General features: G+C 53.3%; 1 protein-coding gene across 4 annotated transcripts; it reads right to left on the minus strand.

Annotated features, from left to right (window-relative positions):
- Nucleotides 1-41: 41 nt before the first annotated feature.
- Nucleotides 42-19697, minus strand: DDX54 (DEAD-box helicase 54). Of its 4 annotated transcripts, none has more exons than XM_038373502.2 (20): nt 19530-19697; nt 18452-18578; nt 17930-18000; nt 17365-17553; nt 16159-16208; nt 15393-15434; nt 11558-11653; nt 10836-10957; nt 10248-10309; nt 9220-9351; nt 8218-8428; nt 7311-7445; nt 6136-6357; nt 5713-5786; nt 4946-5131; nt 4411-4553; nt 4212-4325; nt 3712-3816; nt 3041-3138; nt 42-2741 (listed from the first exon to the last, which is right to left on the minus strand). In XM_038373502.2, exons 1-20 carry the CDS (start codon nt 19626-19628, stop codon nt 2500-2502), a joined length of 2520 nt encoding a protein of 839 aa, XP_038229430.1. In that variant the 5' UTR covers nt 19629-19697; the 3' UTR covers nt 42-2499. The 4 variants fall into 4 exon arrangements, with proteins under 4 accessions (XP_038229430.1, XP_038229426.1, XP_038229429.1 ...); XM_038373498.2 differs by having other exon boundaries at nt 5713-5801; nt 19530-19677; XM_038373501.2 differs by having other exon boundaries at nt 18452-18581; nt 19530-19673.
- Nucleotides 19698-23835: the final 4138 nt, after the last annotated feature.

Here is a 23835-nt window from a genome sequence, read left to right on the forward strand (position 1 = left end):
AGGCTGTCATCTGCATTGCACACACAGCAAGGAGGTTGAAAGACAATAGAAAAAATAATTTATTGGAGTAAAAAAAGTGTGGGCCATTATTTACATTGACTTTTGATACAAAGCTTAGTTCAATTTAGGCTGAAAAAACAGTAAGGCCCCATTTTAAAAGCAAGTCAAACGGCTCAATTTCCCCCCTTTGCATACTGCCACACAGCCCTGAGCAGGAGAGACCATCTGAGGGGACCCAGGAAGCATTTAAAGTCTAAAGCAAGTGAAGTTTCCTCACTGCAGGTGGCTGGCTCAGGGCCTGCACATGCTGCCTCTGGCCATCTGCACTGTTATAGGTGACACTGGATTGCAGAAGTATCTTTAAATGCCCCAGTTTGTACTCGCCATGGTATGGCTGCCCATTGCCCTCGGGGGGGAGAGAGGGGAAGGAGGATGGGCTGGGACAGGACAGATAACTCAGTGGTTTCAGCATTGGCCTGCTAAAGCCAGGGTTGTGAGCTCAATCCTTGAGGGGGCCATTTAGGGATCTGGGGCAAAAACTGGGGATTGGTCCTGCTTTGAGCTTGAGTTTGGACTAGATGACCTCCTGAGGTCTCTTCCAACCCTGATATTCTATGATTGCACCTCTATTCATTTTCCTTTGGGGACATCCCTCCATCTTTTTATGTGCCAAGAGCAAAAGACCTTGCACAGATGGTATTGTCAGAGGAGAAAAGCACATGTGCAGGTTCTCAACAACAGTTTTGAGGGCTCTTTATCAGAAAATCCACCTTCTAATCATCTCTTGATCGAGCACCGCCTCCCACACAACTGACATAGTTAGGAGGAGATGGAGTGACAGGCAACAGGGAGCTGAGGACACTTACTGCTCCCCCCATGGTCACATAGCTGAAGACGCAGGAGAGTACCCCCAGCTGTGTAAGTGTAGAACTGATCAATGCAACATTGTAACTTCAGCTCACTGTTTGCCATTCCTTACACTTGTCCATATTGTAACTCAAACTCCATTTTAAAATGTTCACTCTGTTTTGCAAAACCCTGCTGTAATCTTACTAGTTTAGATGTGTGAATGAGGAATGTATGGATGATGGAATCAACCTTCAGCCCCAGCCTGTTCTGATAAAATAAAGTGTAAACACCCAATGGCTGAAGATGCATACGACAGCCCTGACAAAGTAAGAGGAGTCCACCCTCAAAAGAAAAGAACAAAAGTACAATTGAGGAAACATAAAAGCCAGGTCCTAGGCTGAAAGTCATGTCTGCAATTGACGGGTGATCAATCACACCGAACCCAGGGGCAGCTTGACACAGCAAGACCTATAGACTGGATTCAAACTAAAGCCTACAAAAAGGATGGATGAGATGGAAGACTTTGGAGGGTAACATTCTGCTGCCAACATGGAAGGGCATCAGTGCCTGCCTAACAGAGCCCCAGCCCTTCTTTGTGCCTGGTTTTCCTGGCCAGTTAGCTGCCACGAGCTATGAACTCCAGCTACATTCAGGACTGGTAACTATACAGCAGCTGCAGAACATTTGTGTGTGTGGCTACATAGGTATTAGATATTAGTTATTGGTCATAAATCAAATTGTTTAAATGTGACATCTTGTCCCCTGAAACAAACCTGTGTGGTTTTGTCTGTATAACATAAGGAGCTAAGCCCTGAGACTAAGAATCTGGCTGGCTTGAGGCAGAGAAATGGAATTACCAGGGGAATACAGCTGGACAGCAATGATCAGACAGCACAAAGGATTGGGACTCAGACTGGGCTTTAGTCCTGGCTCTGCCATTGGCCTGCTGGGTGATTTTGGGCAAGTCACCCCCTGTGCCTCAGTTTCCCCATCTGTAAAATGGGGACAATACTGACTTCCTTTGCAATGCGCTCTGAGACCGATAGCTTATATTACATAAATACCATTTTGCAGCCAGGCCTGAAAAGTGAGTGCTCTTCTCTGAAACCCCCCTCTGTTGTTACCTTTCTTCACAAGGGGGCACTGAGGTCAAATTCATGCATGGTCTAGCTTAGACTGCCGGGAGAGGGGGCTCTGCAGAAACAAATGCAATCAGGGACCAGCAAGGTGTTGCTGCTGCCTGGCGGGGGGGAGGTGCTATGATCAAAAACTGCTTTTAAAAGCAACCTCATGCAATGTCAGGAACATCCTTTGGGAGAAGGAGTGAGTAGGTGGTGAAAACCAGTCCAGACTAGGACCAGTGGTGCAGGCTAGCACAGCTGTGGTTTCCCCCCCCACCCCCCCGACCGGTTTTCCTGCACTCTCGAAAGAGAGTTAGCTGGTCAAGGCAACAGGAACTCCTCTCTCGGCTCCCCTCTGCTGCATTTGACACAAACAACTAACAGAAACTAAATACCGACCACAACATCATTTAATGGCTCCTGCCCAGGCCAGAGTTTGCACAGGGCAGCTCACCCCCCAGCAAGGGAAGATGGCTCGGAATCAGTCCTTTGCTCAGATCAGGCCTGCTGCTCTCCCACGCTCCATTCTCTACATCCTTTTCCTCATTTTACCCTTCTTGGCAGCACCACGGCCGAATGCCGTCCTGCGCAGCTCCTGCACCCGCTGCCGGTTCTTGCCTTTCAGCCGCTTCAGGCCGCCCTTCTGCAGAAAGTTCTGCTTGGCCACCCTCTTCCTCTGCTTCAGGATCTGCTGCTTGCTCTTCAGCTCCGAGTGCACCTTCCCCTGCTGGGAGCTGCGCTTCCCTGGGGAGGGCGCCAGCCGCCTGCCTCCTGCAGGGGGAATGAGTTACTCAAAGTTCTCCCCCCTGCTCAGCTCCCCACACGCGCCTAGCCCTGGTACCAAGATGCTGGGTCAGGGACTGAGCTATAGAGAGCAATGCCAAGGGGAATGGACTCTAGCAGGGAACAGGCTGGCACAGAGCAGAGCCCCCGCACAGCCGGTTGGGCCCTGGGGAGGTAGCAGTTCTCTATCCAGCAGGGAGGCTGATGCTATCCTGCATATCAGCCACCCGTATCCCCCAAGGCACCAATGTCTGCACAGGGCAGTGCCTTCACCCCCAGGCACTCACCTCTGCCCCTACGGTGCGTCCCGCCTCTCGGCTCGCCCCCCGCCTCCTCCTCGGAGTCACACTCCGCAACTTTGTATTTCTTCTTCCACTTCTCATAGCTGGGGGCAGCGGGTTAAGGAAAGGCTGGGGACGGGGAGGGTGCCCCGAGCCCTCCACGACTTCTCCCCTCACCTTAATCCCAATCTCTCTCCCCCCACCCCCCCCGGGCTGTGCTTCCCTCCTTTAAGCTCGCAGCCCCAAAGCATCGCGAAGGAAGAGGGCCCTGAAGGCTGGGGCTGGCAGTTGCAGCGTTCTCCCCTGTGCCTGCTACCACTCTGTTTCTCCCTCGGCAGAAGACTTTCCTGGAAGGAAGCCCAGGTCCCTAGCTCCCCAGTTCATAAAATCCCCAGCTGCAAAGCTCAGCAATGGCCAGCAGGGCCACCACGCCATCCCGCTATTGCAAACTGGAATTGCCTCTGCAGCAGCCACAGAAGTGCCCAGTCCCTTGCTGCTGGAAACAGCTGCTCCCTGCCACTCACACACGCTCCCTCCGCAGTCGCCACCGTGCCCTGCAGTCAGGAAGTCCTGGGAGGGCAGAGAGCAAGAGCCCCTTGAGCATGGTTAGATACACGTTGCTCCCTGCCCTGTCTCTGCCCCAGCCCATCCCCAGGCTCCCCAGTCTGAAAGGATACAGGTTGTTCTTGTAGGAGCCGCTGATGTACCTGCCACTCTCTGTGCAGATTTTCTTCTTGTCCTCTTGGCCAGTTTTCCCCACGAACCGCTTCTTCTTGCGGTCCCTGGAGTGAGGGCAGGGCAGGAGGGTGGAATGGCGTTGCAGGGGAGAGAGAAATGGGGCTCATTGACACCAAGCTGGCTTGGATCAGCCCCACCTGGAAGAATAAGCGCTCTCCCCTCAAGCCCCGGGGCACAAGCAATCAAGCCCCAGCCCAGCTGGGTGGTGGAGAGAATCCCATCCTCAGCTGGCACCGTAGCACTTCCCCCAGCACTCAACAGAGCAAGGAGGAGAGGTTGATAAGGCAAAATCCACTGTTTGGTGCTGCCTGCTGGGGATCAAAGGGCCCCGCCAGGTGGGGAGTGCCCCGTGTGAGGGGCAGCTGTCCCCATGGCCCTTCCCACAGCAGGTGTCTTTTCTCTCTGGACTGCTGCTGCCCTCTACAGGTCAGGCACTTACCACTTGAGCAGCTGCTTGGTCTTGCTCATGTTGTGGGTCTCGTCCCCCAGGAGGTCGAGCATGGCGCCAGAAGCCTGCAGCTCAAATGTGCTGCCTTCCCCACCAATGCTCAGCCTGGAGATGGGAGAAAGGCAGAGGTCAGAGGGGTTCGGGGAGCTGGGAGAAGCAGAGGATCCCGCCATTGGTCGAAGTGACTCACCCCCGCTCGCTCTCTAAGTCCTTGGGCCGGTAGGGAATGTAGAACTCCTCGTCCCGCTGCACCTCATAACGCTGCTTCTTCCCGACGCCCTCTCCCACCTGGTGCTGCTTCCGCTTCCTGCCCACCACAGCAGCGAACACTTCCTGGGACACAGATCAGACAGGAGGGCTAGGTGCACAGCCAACCCCCCACCCTACTCTCCAGACAGGAGCTGCTGAGCCAGCTGGTGCCTTGGCTACAGATGGCCACCCAACCCCTGCACTGTGCAATGCTACCAATTGTGCAAACTGCTCCCTGCCCCTGGCACAATCACACCAGCCCCCATCTCAACACACAGACCTGCAAACGTTACCGGGGCCATGACACTAGCCAGCCCTTTATGCCCCCAGCCATGGGCTGACACTACACAGTGCAGGGCTTGGGGCCAGCCAGGCGGGCTGCTTCCCAGGGTCCCCAGGCAGGCTCTGTAGTGGATGTGGTTGAGAAGCTGGCAATGCCCATGTCCTCATGACACTGGCACCCTCCAAGTCCATACCTGGAGGTTTGCTTCCTCCTCCTCAGGGGCAGGGACTGCTGGGTCCTGGCCTCCCAGCGCAGCCCCAGCCCGTCTCTCCTGCTGCCCCCTCTGGTACTTGTCGATAAGGCTGCGGTCGCGGCTCCGCTTGGCTCGCATCACATCACTGGCCAGGGTTTTGTTGGTGGCGTTGATCTCAAAGATGGTCTGGGGCGAGAGACGGAACCTGTGAGTGATGCTTACCCTGGAGGACCCCTCCCCCTCACTGGGGCAGGCGGAGCTGTCTGCTGGGATGTGAGCTCAACCTGGCACCTCTGGTCGTGCTGTTCACTCAGCGCCAGTAACACATCCAGGGAGCCGGCCCAGCCGCATCCCAGCAACCCTGGGGCAGGCAGGGAGCATCTTCCCAGAGCCTGAGGAGCTGTAGTTGGAGCTGAGTCCCAGCTTCCTTAGTCCCACCTTAAACTCCTGTGCAACTGCATCTCAGTGGAGGGGCAGCGATCCCTAAAGCACACTCCCTTGCACCACAGAGGTGCTGCAAGGGTTAATGTTACCCCTCCGCCCACAAGGGTGAGCCTCATTTGCTGGGTTGCCATGGTGGATGGACAAGATTCAGTTCAGTGGCACTCTGGCTGGGTCGCTGCACCTGGCAGCACGCCCAAGTCAAGGGCTCACAGAGGCCAGCCCCCTTGTTCTGACATGAGGCAATGCTGCTGGCAGCTTTGGAGTGAGCTCCCTTCCCCACCCGATAGGCACGGGCCTGGTGTCAGATCACGGCTCATACTCACTGCTTTGGATCTGTAGGTTTTAATGTTGTCCACGAACTTCAGTCTCTCCAGCTCATCCTCCCCAAAGCAAGAACCTTCGAGCCAGGAGCCCAGAGCGGGAGGAAGGGACACAGAGAAGTGAGTGCCTAATATATATCCAAGCTCCCAGCCCCAGCAGGAAAAGAAAGCCGGGAAGAGGCAGCGTTCCAGGCCCAATCTCCCGCAGCAGGGGGTGCTGTAGGCAATGCTGGACAAGCACTGACTATGGGGAGAGCTCCCTGCTGCTCCAGCAGGAAGCGCAGTAGGGAGCAGTGCAGGAGCACTAGCAATAGGAGCAGCTCCTGCCCTAGCCTCACCCAATGGGCCCCGCTGCAGGAGCCCAGCGTGGGAGCAGCCTGCAGTTCCTGCCATGCCAGGAGGGTGCAGACAGAGACAGGCACTCACTGAAGAGCGGGTGGATGCCCAGCAGGGAGAAGTCCAGCTCCTTCACCCTCTTGACAGATTCGGGCGAGGGACCAGGCCGGGACTTCAGGTACTGCTTGTGTGCGTTCTCCGACACCCTGCGCAGACTCTGCAGGTCCAGCGAGCTCTCGTGGTCAGTGAACAGCAGACACTCCTCGTCGTCGATGACGCTCTGGGGGACTCTGCCAAACACCCCTTCTCCGTCTGCAACGGGACAGGAGGGGTTCGGGTCCTGCAGCTTCTCCCCAGGGGTCCCATGCTTCAGCCCATCCCCTGTGTCTACTTGGGATGGGGGAACAGAGATTGCACCCAGTTCAGGGACCTGGAGAGTAGCCTTTGTAGCAACACTCTGCAAGGGGGGCCCACTGGGACAAGGCACAGGCTAGAAAGGGTGGAGCAATTGGTAACTTTAAAGACATACACAACTGATCTCTTCCCCACACCCTGCCTCCACCCAGAGCATCCCCTGCCTATGGTCTCCAAGTCCCAGACTTCCCACTCCAATGCTGTGCCAGTCCCACTATGCTTTTGAACAGCTATTCCAGAACAGAAACAAGCGTGAGCCTGGCTGGACTACAGTGTAGGATGTGGCCACTATGGTGTCCTGGGGACACAAAGGGGTCCCTACGTGACCTCAGAGAGGACAGAGCGGGAGGGGAAGGTCCAGTGGGATGAAGCTGTAGGGATTCATTGCATCATGCAGATGGGACCTTAATGGGGCCCCTAAGCAGAGACCTTGGGCCACGATACCTCAGCACTGCTCAGGGATGCAAAGAGCTAAGCCCTGGTAATAGTGCAAACAGGACCGTGCTGTGCCAGGGTAGAGTATCCGCAGACAGGGCCTCTGGCAGCAAGAGTCACCCTCCCATCAGCACATCCTGCCATGCAGGGGAGCTCTGTGTTGCTGCCAGAGCTCCCCATCACACTTTTGTTAGCCAGCACAGACATCTGGGCCTGCAAGAGACAAGGGGCATGCCACCCCAGCCTGGGGAGTGAGACCCAGCCCTCCTGCGAGGCTGGCCGCATCATCACCGAAGCCACGGTGTGGCTCTCCCCACGCCAGGCCCAGCCCCAGCAGGAATGCCAAGTGAGAGCACCCACCCCCAACTCCACACGCCCACTTGGGGACAAGGGGCCAGTGCCCAGATGAACCTTACCTGAGGGTTTCTCGTGGGGGCTGGCGAGGGTAAGCGAGCGCCCCAGGAACAGGTGCAAGTCAAAGACATATGGGGTCTCATCTGATGCCACCAGGGAGTAGGCGATGCCACTGCGGCCAGCACGGGCCACACGGCCTGGAAGGCAAAGCAAGGCGGAATAGCTCCGGGTTAACTCTGTGGCTGCTGGCCCTGGCTCAGCCACCGTGGAACCACTCTTAGGAACCACAGTCACGGACTTGGGTTTGGCTGATGTGCCGATTCTGGTCGGGGGCAGGGAAGCTGCTAAGGGGACCGAGGCCAAGAAGCCAAGCTTGGCCCCCATGCTCAGTGGGGATCATCCTGTTCATTCAAGTGAGGGCTGGACAAGGGCACGGTGTTCTCACCCTCTCGTACCTGCTACAGATGGTGAATCTCAGCATGTACTCTGCTGCTCTCAAAGGATTTGGCACCCAGTGCCCATGCCACTAATGGGAATGGCCCCCAAACTGCACACGCCCTCCCACTGGGCCTGGCTTAGCTGGCTACCTGGGCCTTACCCCTCAGATTGAGATTTCAGACCTTCCTGTGCCCCTCCCTGAAATGCTGAGTTCCCCCAGTGTCCCAGGCAGGGTCCAGCCCCAGGATGAGGTGTCCAGCCCAGACAGCATTCAGCGGCAGGGAGTCCAGGCTGGGACAGGTGTTAATGACGCACGCTGCAGCAATGGCTCCCACGGCAATGGCACATGGCTGCCCAGCAGGGGCAGTGAGGAGGATATTTGGGGGTGGAGAGGCTTCCCTCCTCCATGGCATTTACCAGCCTGGAGGAGGTGTGACCAGGGCGGGAGGGAGCAGATCAGCTGAAGTAGGACAGGTGGGTGTGCCCTAGACCCAGCCCTATCCTGTGGCCCAGCCAGCCCCAGAGACCCACCGACACGGTGGAGGAACAGCTTGGGCTTCGCAGGGAAGCTGTAGTTGATGACATTGTCCAGCATGGGGATGTCGATGCCACGGGCAGCCACATCAGTAACAATCAGCACTGCACACTGGCCGTGCACGAACTTGGCGATGTTGATTTTCCGGGCCGCCTGGTCCAGGGAGCTGTAGATATGGGTGCAGTTCACTCCCTGCGCCGTCAGCAACTGGAGGGAGGAGGAGGATGGAGCACAGGTCAGTGCCCGGGCCCCCAGCAGGGGAGAACCACCCCAAAGACCATGGGACCTCAACCTAAGTCCAAGCCACGCCTCAGAGCAAAAGGGAGGAGATTCCATCTGGCAGCTTCAGGATAGGCTGCACCTCCCTCCCCTCAGCATCCCTGCTCCTACATGTACTAGGCTGGCCAAGCAACAGCATGCTAGATCTCTCCCCTGCCACCCTCCAAGAGAGCCGCAATGTCCATCGGCAATGCCCCTCCTCCTCCTGGCAGCCCAGCACCAGCCTCTGACACTCCCTTGCATTAGCAGGATGGCTCTGGCGACAGGGAGCACCCTGGCATTTCCTGGACACAGGAGTCAGTCAGTGGAAGCTCAGGCGGGGGTCCTTCTTGGGAAGGAAACTTGGGCTTGACTCCGACCACACACCCAGAGAAGCAGACCCAGGTGATCTGCCACGCACCAGATAGGAGGGGAGAGCTGGGGGCACAAGTGCCCCCCAGCCTCCCAACCTTGCTGTATGCTGCTCAGGCACCAGTTCAGCCAGAGACCTGCAGCAGCCACAGAAGCAAAGTGCTCCTTCCCCCTCCTCCCTGCCATGGGGAAGCAGCACCCCCAGCAGCTCCCCCTTCTCCTCCAGGGTTTAGTGAGAGCTTCTGTCTTGGTCTCAGGACTACATGTATCCCCACCCCTTTGCTACATCTCCCCTGGCTCCACCAGGCCTGGGCCCAGGCCCAGCACAACTCGTGCCAGGCCCATGGCGTGTTGGCTCCCCGACTTGCCTCCTTGAGGTACTCCGCATGGTGCTTGGTGGCCACGAAGACGACTGTCTGGTCCTGAGGCCTCACCACGCTCCTCAGCAGGTGCAGCAGCACGGCCGGCTTGTCATCCGCACGCACATGAAAGAAGGCCAGCTGCCAGCAGAGAGAGGGGTGAGGTAGGAAGCCCCTCCCTTCCCCTTCAATGGCTCCCCTGGAAGCTACACAAGCCAGAGATGCTGGGGCTAACAACACAGGCTGTGCTTTCTCATCACTCTGATTGGGACAGGTGCTGTGAAGCGCCTAGCACCACAGTGTCCTGATCCACTACCGAGGTGTCTAGAGGCTACCAAAGAAACAACACAGCCCAGTGCTGCAGCCCATCACCCCGTTTGTCTGGCACCTCTGGCAGGGCAGCTCTTTGGCCCTGTCTGGAAAGCACCCAGCATGCTCTTGGGGCTAATGGGACGGGATAGAAGGTGTCCTCTCTGCCCTCCAATCTAAACTGGTTCCCTGGAGGCTTGGACTTTCAGGGTGGTTCCCCTGTCTACCTCACCTGGCCTCAGGTTCTACCCGAGTCTGCCTACAGGCGAGATTGCAGCAGGTGCCAACACCAGCTAATGCTGTCAGGGCCACGCTTAACTGAGGCTCCTGACGGGATCAGGCTTATGGTAGCACCTCGTCCACCCAAGCATCAGTTACTAGCTCCAAGAGGGGGTGCTGCACACTGCCTGCAGCTGTGAAATGCAGCAGTCCAGAGAAGGGCAGGCACATATGCACACTGGGGCTATACAACGCATACTGCTGATCCTCCACCTCCTTCCCCAGTGCCAGCTGACAGCAGTGCTCTTTGGAGCTTGAGGGCTCTGCTGGGGTGAGCTCAGACAAACGGGGAGTTATTTGTATTGCACTACAGCCTAGGGACCCCAGACGTGGGCCAGGGATCCATGGTGCTAGGTGCTATACAGGCCCAGAACCAAGAGACAGTCCCAGTCTCCTCTATCCCAGCCCTCCCGAACTCAACAGCCTTGAAGACCCCAAGCGCATCTCACCTTGAGCTGCTCACTGAGTTTTGTCTCCACGTCCAAGCGGATCAAGACTGGCTCAGTGAGACCTGTGAATGAAGCAGGAGAACATGAGCCCAGGGCAAGGGGGATGGGGCGCCTGAATTCACAATGGATAAGAACAGGCCAAGGTAGCAGACTCACTGTTAGACACTTACAGCGAGGCAATCACAGCTTCTGAAAGGCATACTGGACACGCCCAGTAGAGGGTGCTGCAGGTCAGGAGGGGGATGTGCCAGCGGAGGCAAGGGGAAAGGATTGGAGCCCTGCCCGCGCCGTGCCATGCCCCAGCTTTAAATTAGCTGCCTGCTTTCACAAGCACTAAAATTCATTTTGCAAGAGACAGGGGAAAGGTCCCCTGAACTGAAGAGGAAAGAAATAGGTGGGACACAGGCAGTGTGGATGCCCCTGGCCTGGGGCAAAAGCAGGTGAGGAAACCTTCCCCTCCCCCAAAAGGACAGGTCAGCACAGCTGAAACTGCTCTTAGCTGACCTGCCATTCAGCCTGTTACCCCCTCTCCATCTAACCTCCCCCCAGTCTCTCCTGTGTGGGGCTGGCTGGGGGGATGTTCCTTACCGGCCCGAGCAAACTCCACGAGCAGTTTGGGGAGCGTTGCAGAGAAAAGCAGGGTCTGGCGGCTCTCAGGGAGTCGGGCGATGATCTCCTGCAGCTGCTCCGCAAACCCCATCTCAAAGAGCCTGAGGGGGGCAACACCACCAAGGTCAGCAGCCACATAGCCCAGCAAGCCATGCCCACCCCAGGGCCCGGTCATCTGACGCAGCACCCAGGAAAGCAGTGTGCGCACGGGGATTGCACATCCCCATGCACAGGGACATGCTGCTTCCTCCCAGGGCGAGGCCTTAAATCCACACCCAGGAGCTCCTATCCCCAGACCCTAGAATCTCACATGCCAGCCCCAGCGCTGGCCCTGCAAGTGGAAGATCTAGCCCAGCATCAGCCAACAAGAAAGGGCACCATTGCATCAGTTGGTTGCTTTCCCAAGATCCTTGACCTGGTCTGCTTTCCCACACTGGCCTAACATCTCACTCATCAGGCACTCAGAGCCTGACATAGCTGTGTGCTCTTTCATCTGTGGCACTGGGAATCCACTCTCCCACCTCTGCTCCTTTCCGACAGGTACCCACAGGATGCAGCCACAGTACCAAACCCCATCTCCTCCCTGGTAGTGCAGTTGTCACACTTGGCTGACGGAGGGTCCTACTGGGAGCCCCTGGGAACAGAGGGGCTGACAAATGCCCCAAGGTGAAATCTCAGCTTCGGCAACATCATGAACTGACCTGTCAGCTTCGTCAAACACCACGTACTCCACACTGTGCAGCTTCAGATTCATTTCCACAGCCACGTGCATCAGGCGCCCGGGGGTGCCAATAATTCTGGAATGACAGACACCAATGGGCAGAAGGCACCCAGCTGCCTACAACTTCATGCGAGGCCCAAGATGCTACCCACATCCGGGCACCCACCTGTCCTGGTGGAGAGAGATGGAGCTGTGAAAGCTGCAGCTCTCCGCTCTGGTAAAAAATAGGACAAGGCAGCTCTCCCCAACCAACCCCCTCCCATCCCACTTGCCTCTCCAGCCCAAGAGGGACATTCAGATGCCTCCACTCCAGGAAGACCCATCTCCAGTCTCCGCTCTCCCCCCAGAAACACACATGGTTTTTTCCACCAAATGCATCCGATGAAGTGAGCTGTAGCTCACGAAAGCTTATGCTCTAATAAATTTGTTAGTCTCTAAGGTGCCACAAATACTGCTTTTCTTTACACATAGGAAGATGCTCTTAAGAGGCGCAGAGTAGCAGGCAGCCCCCATTGGATGCTATCTTGATGCTCACTGAAACACGCAGAGGCTCTGGGTCTGATCTGCTCAGCACACAGGGTTTACAGGTTGTGACTCCATCAGCTTCAGTGGCTTCACTTCCCATTTACACCGTGAGTGCAGAATCAGACCCACTGCATGCAGCACCTGCAAGCTTGTTCTGCGTGTGTGCAGTGCCTAGTGGATAGGGCTCTTCTCTTTGTCAAGAGCTCATAAGTGCTACCGGAATACAAATATAGACTGGAGAAAAAGTGCTAGTAATAATAATAGAGCTCAGATTTTCCTGTGATAGCTGATGGATTCCTTCACCGAGTAGTTGCTGAACCAACAAGAGAGAATGCCATTTTAGATTTGGTTTTGGTGAGTAGAGAGGACATCATAGAAGAAATGGTTGTAGGGGACAACCTTGGTTCAAGTGATAATGAGCTAATTCAGTTCAAACTAAATGGAAGGATAAATAAAAATAGATCTGTGACTAGGGTTTTTAATTTCAAAAGGGCTAATTTTAAAAAAAAATTAAGGAAATTAGTTAGGGAAGTGGATTGGACTGAAGAACTTGTGCATCTAAAGGTGGAGGAGGCCTGGAATTACTTCAAGTCAAAGCTGCAGAACCTATCGGAAGCCTGCATCCCAAGAAAGGGGAAAAAATTCATAGGCAGGAGTTGTAGACCAAGCTGGATGAGCAAGCATCTCAGAGGAGGTGATTAAGAAAAAGCAGAAAGCCTACAAGGAGTAGAAGATGGGAGGGATTAGCAAGGAAAGCTACCTTACTGAGGTCAGAACATGTAGGGATAAAGTGAGAAAGGCCAAAAGCCAGGTAGAGTTGGACTTTGCAAAGGGAATTAAAACCAATAGTAAAAGGTTCTATAGCCATATAAATAAGAAGTAAACTAAGAAAGAAGAAGTGGGGCCACTTAACACTGAGGGTGGAGTGGAGGTTAAGGATAATCTAGGCACGGCCCAATATCTAAACAAATACTTAGCCTCAGTCTTTAATAAGGCTAATGAGCTTAGGGATAATGGCAGGACGACAAATAGGAATGAGGATATGGAGGTAGATATTACCACATCCAAGGTAGAAGCCAAACTCGAACAACTTAATGGGACTTAAATCGAGGGGCCCAAATAATCTTCATCCAAGAATACTAAAGGAACTGGCACATGCAATTGCAAGCCCATTAGCAAGAATTTTTAATGAATCTGTAAACTCGGGTTGTACCCTATGACTGGAGAATTGCTAATATAGTCCCTATTTTTAAGAAAGGGAAAAAAAAGTGATCTGGGTAACTAAAGGCCTGTTCATTTGACATCTGTAGTATGCAAGGTCTTGGAAAAAATTTTGAAGGAAAAAGTAGTTAAGGACATTGACGTCAATGGTAATTGGGACAAAATACAATATGGTTTTACAAAAGGTAGATCGTACCAAACCAACCTGATCTCCTTCTTTGAGAAGGTAACAGGTTTTTTTAGACAAAGGAAACACAGTGGATCTAATTTACCTCAATTTCAGTACGGCGTTTGATACGGTTCCACATGGGGAATTATTAGCTAAATTGGAAAAGATGGGGGTCAATATGAAAACTGAAAGGTGGATAAGGAATTGGTTGAAGGGGAGACTACAATGGGTCATACTGAAAGGCGAACTGTCAGGCTGCAGGGAGGTTACGAGTGGAGTTCCTCAGGGACCAGTTTTGGGACCAATCTTATTTAATCTTTTTATTACTGACCTTGGCACAAAAACCGGGAATGTGCTAATAAAGTCTGCGGATGACACACAGCTGGGAGGTATTATCAACACAAAGAAGGACCGGGATATCATACAGGAAGGTCTGGATGACCTTGTAAACTGGAATAATAGTAATAGGATGAAATTTAATAGTGAAAAGTGCAAGGTCATGCATTTAGGGATTAACAACAAAAATTTCTGTTATAAACTGGGGACGCGTTACATGGAAGTAACAGAGAAGGAGAAGGACCTCGGAGTACTGGTTGATCACAGGATGACTATGAGCCACCAATGTGATATGGCCATGAAAAAAGCTAATGTGGTCTTGGGATGCATCAGGCGAGATATTTCAGTATAGATAAGGAGGTGTTAGTACCGTTATACAAGGCACTGGCAAGACCTCATCTGGAATACTGTGTGCAGTTCTGGTCTCCCATGTTTAAGAAAGATGAATTCAAACCGGAACAGGTACAGAGAAGGGCTACTAGGATGATCCGGGGCATGGAAAACCTGTCTTATGAAAGGAGACTCAAAGAGCTTGGCTTGTTTAGCCTAACCAAAAGAAGGCTGAGGGAAGATATGATTGCTCTCTATAAAGATATCCGAGGGATAAAGACCAGGGAGGGAGAGGAATTATTTAAATTCAGTACCAATGTGGACACAAGAACAAATGGATATAAACTGGCCATCAGGAAGTTTAGACTTGAAATTAGACGAAGGATTCTAACCATCAGAGGAGTGAAGTTCTGGAACAGCCTTCCAAAGGGAGCAGTGGGAGCAAAAGACATATCTGGCTTCAAGGCTAAGCTTGATAAGTTTATGGAGGGGCTGGTATGATGGGATAGCCTAATTTTGGCAATTAATTGATCTTTGACTATTAGCAGTAAATATGCCCAATGGCCTGTGATGGGATGTTAGATGGCGTGAGTTCTGAATTACTACAAAGAATTTTTTCCTGGGTGTCTGGCTGGTGAGTCTCGTCCACATGCTCAGGGTTTAGCTGATCGCCATATGTGGAGTCAGGAAGGAATTTTCCTCCAGGGCAGATTGGCAGAGGCCTTGGGGGTTTTTCGCCTTCCTCTGCAGCATGGGGCATGGGTCACTTGCTGGAGGATTCTCTGCACCTTGAAGTCTTTAAACCGTGATTTGAGGACTTCAATAGCTCAGACATAGGCTACGGATTTATTACAGGAGTGGGTGTGAGATTCTGTGGCCTGTGTTGTGCAGGAGGTCAGACTAGACTATCATAATGGTCCCTTCTGACCTTAAAGACTATGATTCTATGAAATAACAGAAGTGAGACTATGCTGCCTGGGGGGTGGGAAAGGAAAGTCAAGACAGCCTAACCCAACTCTCCCAATCACAGATACTCCAGATCAGTTACAGAAAAGAACAAAACAGCAGGGCAGTCCTAGAGGATGGATTGTGTGGGATGTGTCTTGGGTCTCAGTGCTCCAAAGAAAGAGGAAAAAACCCACCCACAAGCCCCATCCCCATGCTGTGACCCTTCCCCCCCCCCCCCATCCACATTTGGAGAACACAGTCGCTGCCCCTCAGCATTAAGACTCACATATCAGGGTTCTCATGCAGAGCTGCAAATTGGTCTTCCATCCTAGGGGAGAAAGAGAATCGGAGGTGCTGGTAATAATGACCAGCAGGGTGAGCCATAACACAGCCCTACCAACAACAAGGGACCACACCCAGCCCAGCAGCAAGCTCCAAGGTAAATCACTGAGCCACCTGCACTTTGCCAAGCACCTCATGCCCTCAACTTGCTTTCTGCAAAAGCAGCGGAGACGGAGCATGCTGATCCTTGAGCCCGGCTTCCCAGGGATCGTTCTAAAGGAACAGGTTGGCCAGAGAGCAGCAAGCTGCCCAATGATCTGTGCCATGCTTCTGAAATCCTTCCTCAGCCTGTCGCACGCACACGTCTCGGTAACCGCCCGCCGCACACGCACGTTTCGGTAACTGCCCGATGCGCACCAGCCCGCCATGCATGCACAAATACAAGTAGCTGGGCCCAAAGCTGGGACTAGGTCCCAATGCTGAAAGGAGCCAATATGCTTTTTTAAAAATTCATTGAAAATTAACGGAACCCCTTGAAGGGCCCAGATTCAGTCCCAGCAATCCCGCTTAGACCCAGCTGTGATGTTTCTACCCATTGCAGTGTCACTGAGCCAGGTCAATATTTCATCTGGGCATTGATCTAGCCAATATTTCACAAGTTTCTACTGTAACTGACTCATTCTAGGGAAAAATACATTTGACAAAACGTTCACAAGGGTTTTCAATCTGCTGCAGCCGCTGGCACTTGGGGTAGACTGCAACTGGCTTACCTCTCTCCTCCCAGAATCAATGCAGTCTTCAGGCCTGTGAACTTGCCCAGCTGCAGAACCAAAAACACCCCATCTATTGTCAATCTTAATCTTGCCTCCAGCTCCCCACTCCCCTTATTCCCAACCATTGGACTCTTCACCTCAACTGCCAGGGCTACCCCAGCACCAGAGGCCTGGCTGTCTAAGGAAGGATGAACACACTGAAGTTGCTAAGACTTTGGATCAGGCTGCTTCTCCCTTTGTACAACCAGCCTCCATCTTTAACCCCACAATACCACCGATGTGGGGGGACTTTCCACAGGAGCAGCAGGAGGCTCATGTAACAACCCCAGCCATCAGCACTCAAAAGACAGAATGCAGTGGCTGTTCATACTCATTTAACCTGCAGCATTACAAAAAGTACCCATACACAGACTACAGCTCTGTCTGAAGGCTGTCTGTGTGAGCTAAACCACAGGAGCGCAGCCAGACTTGATCACACCCAAGGTCCATCTGCTTTTTGTCTAGTCCAGGGGAGGGCAAACTATAGCCCGTGGGCCAGATCCAGCCCGTCAGGGCTTTCAATCCAGCCTGTGGAAGCGCTCCCGGAAGCGGCTGGCACCCCAACCCCTTGCCCTGAGCCCCTTCCTGCACACCACACCCCCTCCCACACCCAACCCTCTGCCCCAGCCCTACATACAATTTCCCAACCCAGATGTGGCCCTTGGGCCAAAAGTTTGCCCACCCTAGTCTAGTCTCTTGCCAGGACCAAATATTTCAAAGGTAGGTGCAAGGAACCCCCTAGTGGACAAGTATGGAATAACCTGCCTACAGGCACATCATCTGCCTAACCCCCAGCCAGTTGGCTTATGCCATGAAGCTTGATGATCTCACCCTTATTTTTTTATCATGTCTAGTTCTATTCTGATTCTTATTCTGTGCCCATCACTGTGGTTATCCATGGATGTTCTCATAATCCACAAACATCCACATCTTTTTGAAACCCTGCTACATTCTTAGCTTCAATGATACCTTGTGGCAATGAGTTCCACAGGTTAGTTATGTCATGCAAGAAATCGTCCCTAAGCAATTACTGCACTATATTGACTCTCCATACCACCATAACTCCATGCACCATGCTCTCAAGTCACATTTTTGAGAGAGCTCCAAGCTATTCCAGTCCCAGTGGCTCCTTGATCAGCTGATGCTGCTTCCTCCACTCCCTACCTCCTTGGTGAATTTCATAGTCTGCAAGGCAAGCTCGCGGGTTGGCGAGAGGATGAGGGCTCGTGCTCCTGTCTGGGCACTGTGCGCCTTCAGCTTCTCAAACATGGGGATGAGGAAACAAGCCGTCTTCCCACTGCCAGTCCTTGCCATGGCCACCATGTCTTTCCCATCCAGGATCACAGGGATAGTCTGCAAAACAAGAACAGATGCTGCTCCAATCCAGCTGGAGAATTCTTACCAATCACTGGGGTATCCATGGATGTTCTCATAATCCACATAAATATCCACATCTTTTGGGAACCCTGCTAAATTCTTAGCTTAAATTATATATTGTGGCAATGAGTTCCACAGGTAGGTTACAGGGGTGTTGGGCAACCTTTGCTAACACTTGATCTAGTGAAATCCACATGCCAGATGTGGCTAAGGCTCACCAGCACAGTGAGATTCACCTCCCACCTCAACTGCACAAAGCACTGCAGAAATTACCTATGGAAACCCCCCATGATCTTTAACAAACATACACCCCATAAAAATTACACTGGAGCAATGAGAGCCTGTCCATTACCCTCCGCTGGATTGGCGTAGGCACTTTGTAGCCTTTCTTCATGACTCCTTTGAATACAGGATAACTCAAACCTAGAAGAGAAGACAAATATGATCTCAATATTAAATGGCCCTTGGATAACAAGGGTGGAGTGTTGCCAACTATTTTAGTGCAAGTCTCGCGATATTATTGTTTTTTACTTAAAATTCCAGCTTCTGGAGTCATGTGATTGGAGAATAACCTCAGCTTTCATTAAAAAGTTTCTTGTCCTAATAGTTGCAGATAAAAAGCTCAAAAATGTGACTTAAAGGTTCAAATTCCAGAAGGCAAATAAAAAGACCCCCAATTTTGATCTAAGCATGGGCCTTGATGCATGCTGGTACATGTGATTTCTTCTGAATACACCTGCAATGTGCTCTTCTGCCTGGTACTCAGGCTTTGACCAGTTGCTGAGGTGGCCCTGAGTCGAGCTAAGTTTGAGCACCCCATGTTAATCAAAACGCAATTTCTGCCCTCAGATTTATGACCATCCATTTCACTCACCCATAGACTGGAAGCCCCCAGATTTCTTCTTCTTTTTGTTCTGTGCTCGTACCATCTCTCTCGTGTCTGGCTCTACATCAGAGGAGTAATCAGGCGTTGGAAAGGCTGGTAAGATCTTACTGGATGCCTGCTGATGACGGGGAAAGGGCACACATGCAAAAAGCAATGTTATTTCAGGTCACGATAGATAGAAGAGGGCTCTTAGATCATCCAGCCCAATCAGAGCGGGAGTGGTCCTTGCAGCCTATTTTCCCTTATCTGTCCAGTCTTATTTTAGAACTCCCTAGAGCAGTGGTTTTCAAACTTTTTTTCTGGAGACCCAGTTGAAGAAAATTGTTGATGCCCATGACACAACAGAGCTGGGGATGAGGGGTTTGGGGTGTGGGAGGGGGCTCCAGGTTGGGAAGGGGCTCAGGGCTGGGGGGGCAGGCTTGGGGGGGCAGGGATGAGGGGTTTGGGGTGTGGGAGGGGGCTCCAGGTTGGGAAGGGGCTCAGGGCTGGGGTGCAGGCTCGGGGGGGCAGGGATGAGGGGTTTGGGGTGCGGGAGGGGGCTCTGGGTGCAGGCTCGGGGGGTGGGGATGAGGGCTTTGGGGTGCGGGAGGGGGTCAGGGTTTGGTGTGCAGATTTGGGGGCTGGGGATGAGGGGTATGGGATGCGGGAGGGGGCTCTGAGCTGGGGCGCAGGCTTGCGGGATGAGGGGTTTGGGGCGCAGGCTCGTGGGGGGGCGGGGATGAGGGGTTTGGGGCGCAGGCTCGCGGGGTTTGGGGCTCGCGGGGTTTGGGGCGCAGGCTCGCGGGGGGCGGGCTGACCGTGGGCGGCTCTCGGCCAGGGCGGTGCTGAGGCCCTCGCCCGCCTCAGCTGGGCCCCACTGGCGGGACTCGACCAGCCGGGGCGCCGGTGCTGACCGGAGCGGCCCAGGGCCGGGTCGCGCCCGCAGCTCGAAGGCCCCGCCCCCGAGGGGGGTTTCCGGGCGCCCCCTCCCTTGGCGCGGGCGCTCCCCGAGGCAGGGGCACCCGCCCTGCGGCCCGGCCCTGGGCCTGCGGGAGTCGCGGGTCCCTGACCGGGTCGCCCCGCTCACCGGCCGCTCCGGGCTCCCCTCCCTAGGCCCCAGGCGGAGCTCGCCCGGCTCGGGCTCGGGCTCGCGGCCCCGAGGGTGGCGGCGGCGACGCGGCGCCATAGCCGGCGGGTCGGGGGCGGGGGCGGGGTCCTGCACGCGGCCGCCTCCCAACCGCCCTGTGGCCCCGCCCCCGGGGCGGACTGAACCACCGCGACCCCTAGCGGGGAGCCCAGCGCCGCGCTTCCCGTCCCCCGGCTGGAGAGATGGTATCGGCCGGAGCGCGCGCGGGGAGCCTGGGGCTCCAGGGGCGATGGGCGGAGTCCCGGGCTTTGGCGCAGTGCGGGGGGCACGGGGCACTTTGGGGTGCAGGCCAGGCGGGGTGCTGTGCGCAGCTGCAGGGGGAGATGGGGTGCGGTGCCCTCTGACCCTCTTCTCCAGCCGCCTCCATGCTGCTGACCAAGCCATGCTCGGGTGGCCTGGGTCGCAGTGAAGAGACGCTGGGATATTTTGCCTTTGACAATCCCCCTCCCTGCAGAAGGATCTCTCCGAGAGCCCCCCCCCCCCCCCCCGGGAATCTCCAGCCCTAAAAAATCCCCTGTGCTTGTGCTACCGTCTCAGCCCCGCGGGATCTCCTTTCTTTGATCTGGCTGATCTTCTCTGGTCACATTATCATTCGCTTCACACCTGAGTTTGCACTTTGGAGACAGTCATTGGGCGCCTCCACTTCACACGTACCTGCGGGCACCCCCCCGAGGACGCTGGCCCTGCTGCTCGCTCTCTGCAGTTCCTTACAGGACTCTCTTGTGCTTCTGGCGGAGTTGGTTGCTTGACCTGGACCCTGGCCCGAGATGCTTTGTTGGGTCAGCTTGGCAACAAACCCCTCTAGGGAGCTGCCCATTTCTGGAACCCAAGCTATTCAGCTGCTATGCAAGGGCCGTAGTAGCTACAAGGTCAAGGCCAGCACGTCCGATGTGGCTGAGACCTTGTTTGGCAGCCCCGGGGGGACGCCGCCAGCTCCGTAGCCCAGGGGTGAGAGCAGAGGTCTCACAATGCAGGGAACGCCAGTTCAAACGTCCCAGGGGCCTGAGTAGCCGTCTTGGACTCAGAATCTCCTCACTGGTGGCTTGTCTCTCCTCAGCATTAACCTACTGCCTCCCTCTGCCAAGCTCTGGAGCTCACAGGGTTAGAGCAGCAATTTCAGAATACAGGGGTCACGAGTTCAAAACTCACGGAGGCCTGGGTAGAAGTCTCAAAACCTCCTCACTTGTGCCTCATCTCCCGTCCCTAGTACCTCATTTCTCCTCAGTGTTCACCTACATCCTCCTCTGTGAAGGGCACTGTTCCTCTAATTTTTCCCATCCATGTGTGGAATGACTTTTGTTATGTGCACCAATAAGGAGGTGAAATGTGGCAAGAGAGGGGCTGAGGTTCAGAGTGTGGGAGGGGGCTCAGTAATGGGGCAGAGGATTGGGTGCAGGAGGTGAGGGTTGCAGCTGGGGGTGCAAGCTCTGGGGTGGGGCTGGGGAAGAGGAGGAGTTCGGGGTGCAGAAGGGGGCTCAGGGCTGGGGCAGAGGGTTGGGGTGGGATCTCCAGCTAGGGGTGCCTACTCTGGGGTGAGGCCAGGGATGAGAGGTTTGGGGTGCAGGCTGCCCTAGGGCTGCGGTGGGGAGAAAGGACTGCCCCCAGCATAGGCACTGACTTTTATTTTTCCTGGTGGGTGCTCTGCCCCACTGCACCCCACCCCCTCCTCTCCCTCAAGACCCCATCCTCGCTCCACCTCTTCCTGTCCCTGCTCTGCCTCCCTGTCCCGGTCCCATGCCAAGTGCCGAACAGCTGTGGCTGGTGGGTGCTGACCACCCCTACTATTTTCTCCATGGGTGCTGAAGCCCTGGAGCACCTGCGGAGGCAGTACCTGATTCTCTCCTCACTTGTAGCAGTGTAAATCAGGAGCAACCCCAAGGAAATCAGTGGAGTTACACTGACATAAAACTAATGAACCACAGGTGCTTCACCAGCCTGGGAAGCAGCCTAATGAGTGGTGCTGTGGTTCACCAGCAGATATAAACCCAATCTGACAGACCAGAGAAGGCATGTCAGACTGGCAATGCCAGCAGGAATCTGAAACATACTTCTTGAGTTGAAGAGGGTACTAAGCAGGGGTGAGTCTAGCTGGCATAGATGCTGTAGTGTAAACAAGACCGTCATTAACCCTGTTTTTGGGCGGTTAGTTTCCTTTGTTTCCTGAAGAAGAGGTGTTAGTGAGGGGGCATGATTGGAGGGCACCTCTGGGAGAGGAATGATCTGCCACTTTAACTACCAGCTTTGCTCTTCTCCTGGCCCCACTATGCCCCCAGTAGGGCTGGAAGGGCCATGGGAAGAAAGGAGGATAGTAACTGATGGATCATGAGGAGCACATCCACCAGCTGGAGGCAGCAAAAAGAATAGCAGGGAGTCCCAAACTTTGTATCTACTTCAGGGAGCTAGTGTAAAGGAAGGGGCTTGGCACAGCCCTCTGCAGTACAGGAGAACTATTGATGTGTGGAATGGCCTATTCAGGGGTGTGTGCTCAGATGAATTAAGATGCTCCAAAGAGATGAATTGTCTAACACAATAGCTCTGGGTGGTGTGAAATGACCCATTCATCTCAATGGGAGTTCCCCTCTACCTCAATTTCAGTTGTGCAATACCACTGTTCAAGGTAATCTCACTATGCATGTCAGTTTTAGAGCAACTGGAATATTAACATTTTCTTGTGTGGGGGGGGACAGCATGCGAGGAATGCCTGAACCAAATTATTCCAAACTTGTACCATTGCCCCTGTTGTGGCATACCAATATCTTAGATAATCTCATTATGCGTGTTTCAGAGTAGCAGCTGCGTTAGTCTGTATCCGTAAAAAGAAAAAAAGTACTTGTGGCACCTTAGAGACTAACAAATTTATTATAGCATAAGCTTTCGCTGAGCTACAGCTCACTTCATTGGATTCATATGCATGTGCATTTTAGAGTACTTTGAAAATTAAAAGCAGCTCATAATGCAGGGAGAGAACATATATTGGGAACCTCTTGATCGAATGACCTAAATTTGCTCCATAAATTCTACCCCAGTCCCTGAATAGCTTTTTAATTATTGCTTCCCCAAAAGGGAAGCAGTGACGGAAATTGTATACAATTGATCCTGAGAGAATAATATCAGGATTAGAGCCAGTTTGAGCCTCAAGTATGTGTATTTAAAAAAAAAAAAAAAGTTATAAGTGGTATAAAACTTGGATGTTACATGATTATTTTAGTGAGACTGTATCTCTCTTAAACAACCTCAAAAATCTTGACAACTAAACCAATCCTGTGGCTATTTTCAAGACAAGACTTTTTTGAGGGCCTCTTTCCCCTAATCAGCTTTCTCTTACCCTAACCTATTCTGTTGTGCTCCAAGCACTCTGTTCTATATGTACATGCAATGGTGAAAAGGGACAAATTTTCACACCCAGATCCAGTCTTTTGGCCCCACAAAGTGAGCAGTTACCCTGATTTTGCGGAATTAGGAATGTAAAGGATAATTTCATTTTTGAAGTTGATCTGTAAAGGGGCAATAACTGATACGGTACCTTTGTTTGATTTTCTTCAGATGTGTAAAGAAGGCATGAAGGTTTGGGGGCCTAGGTGTTTTTTTGTTTGTATGTTTGTTTTTGTTTGTTTTGGGGAGAGAAGATACATTTATGTTGCCTCCTTTTATATTTTTAAAATATAAAAATCCAGGTCCTGTCTAGGCTGGGGGACTTGTGCTTTGGCTTTGTCTAGACTACAGTTGGTGGTTTTGTTATAATTTGAGCTAATTGATCATAAATGCTAATTGTGTTGATAACTGAGGCTCTCCACAAATGTTTGTTCTGGGGCACAAAGTTTTTTGGTTTGCCTGAGGCTGAGCCACCATGTTCAGATAAAAGAATGAGGAGTCCTTGTGGCACCTTAGAGACTAACAAATTTATTTGGGCATAAGCTTTCATGGGCTAAAACCCACTTCATCAGATGCACGGAGTGGAAAATACAGTAGGAAGATTCTCTGTACACACACACACACACACACACCATGAAAAGATTGCCATCCCAACTCTAAGGAGAGAACTCAAAGTGGCCTATTATCATCAGGAGGCAACATAATGTTTGTAGTCATAGTCAGGATGTCCCATTTCAAACAGTTGACAAGGTGTGAGTAACAGTTGGGGAGGGGGGGAGGAATTAGCATGGGGAAAGGGTTTTTAGTTTGTGTAATGACCCAGCCACTCCCATTCTTTATTCAGGCCTAATTTGATGGTGTCCAGTTTGCAAAT

Source organism: Dermochelys coriacea, chromosome 15 (assembly GCF_009764565.3).
Source record: "Dermochelys coriacea isolate rDerCor1 chromosome 15, rDerCor1.pri.v4, whole genome shotgun sequence".
NCBI lineage: Eukaryota > Metazoa > Chordata > Testudines > Dermochelyidae > Dermochelys > Dermochelys coriacea.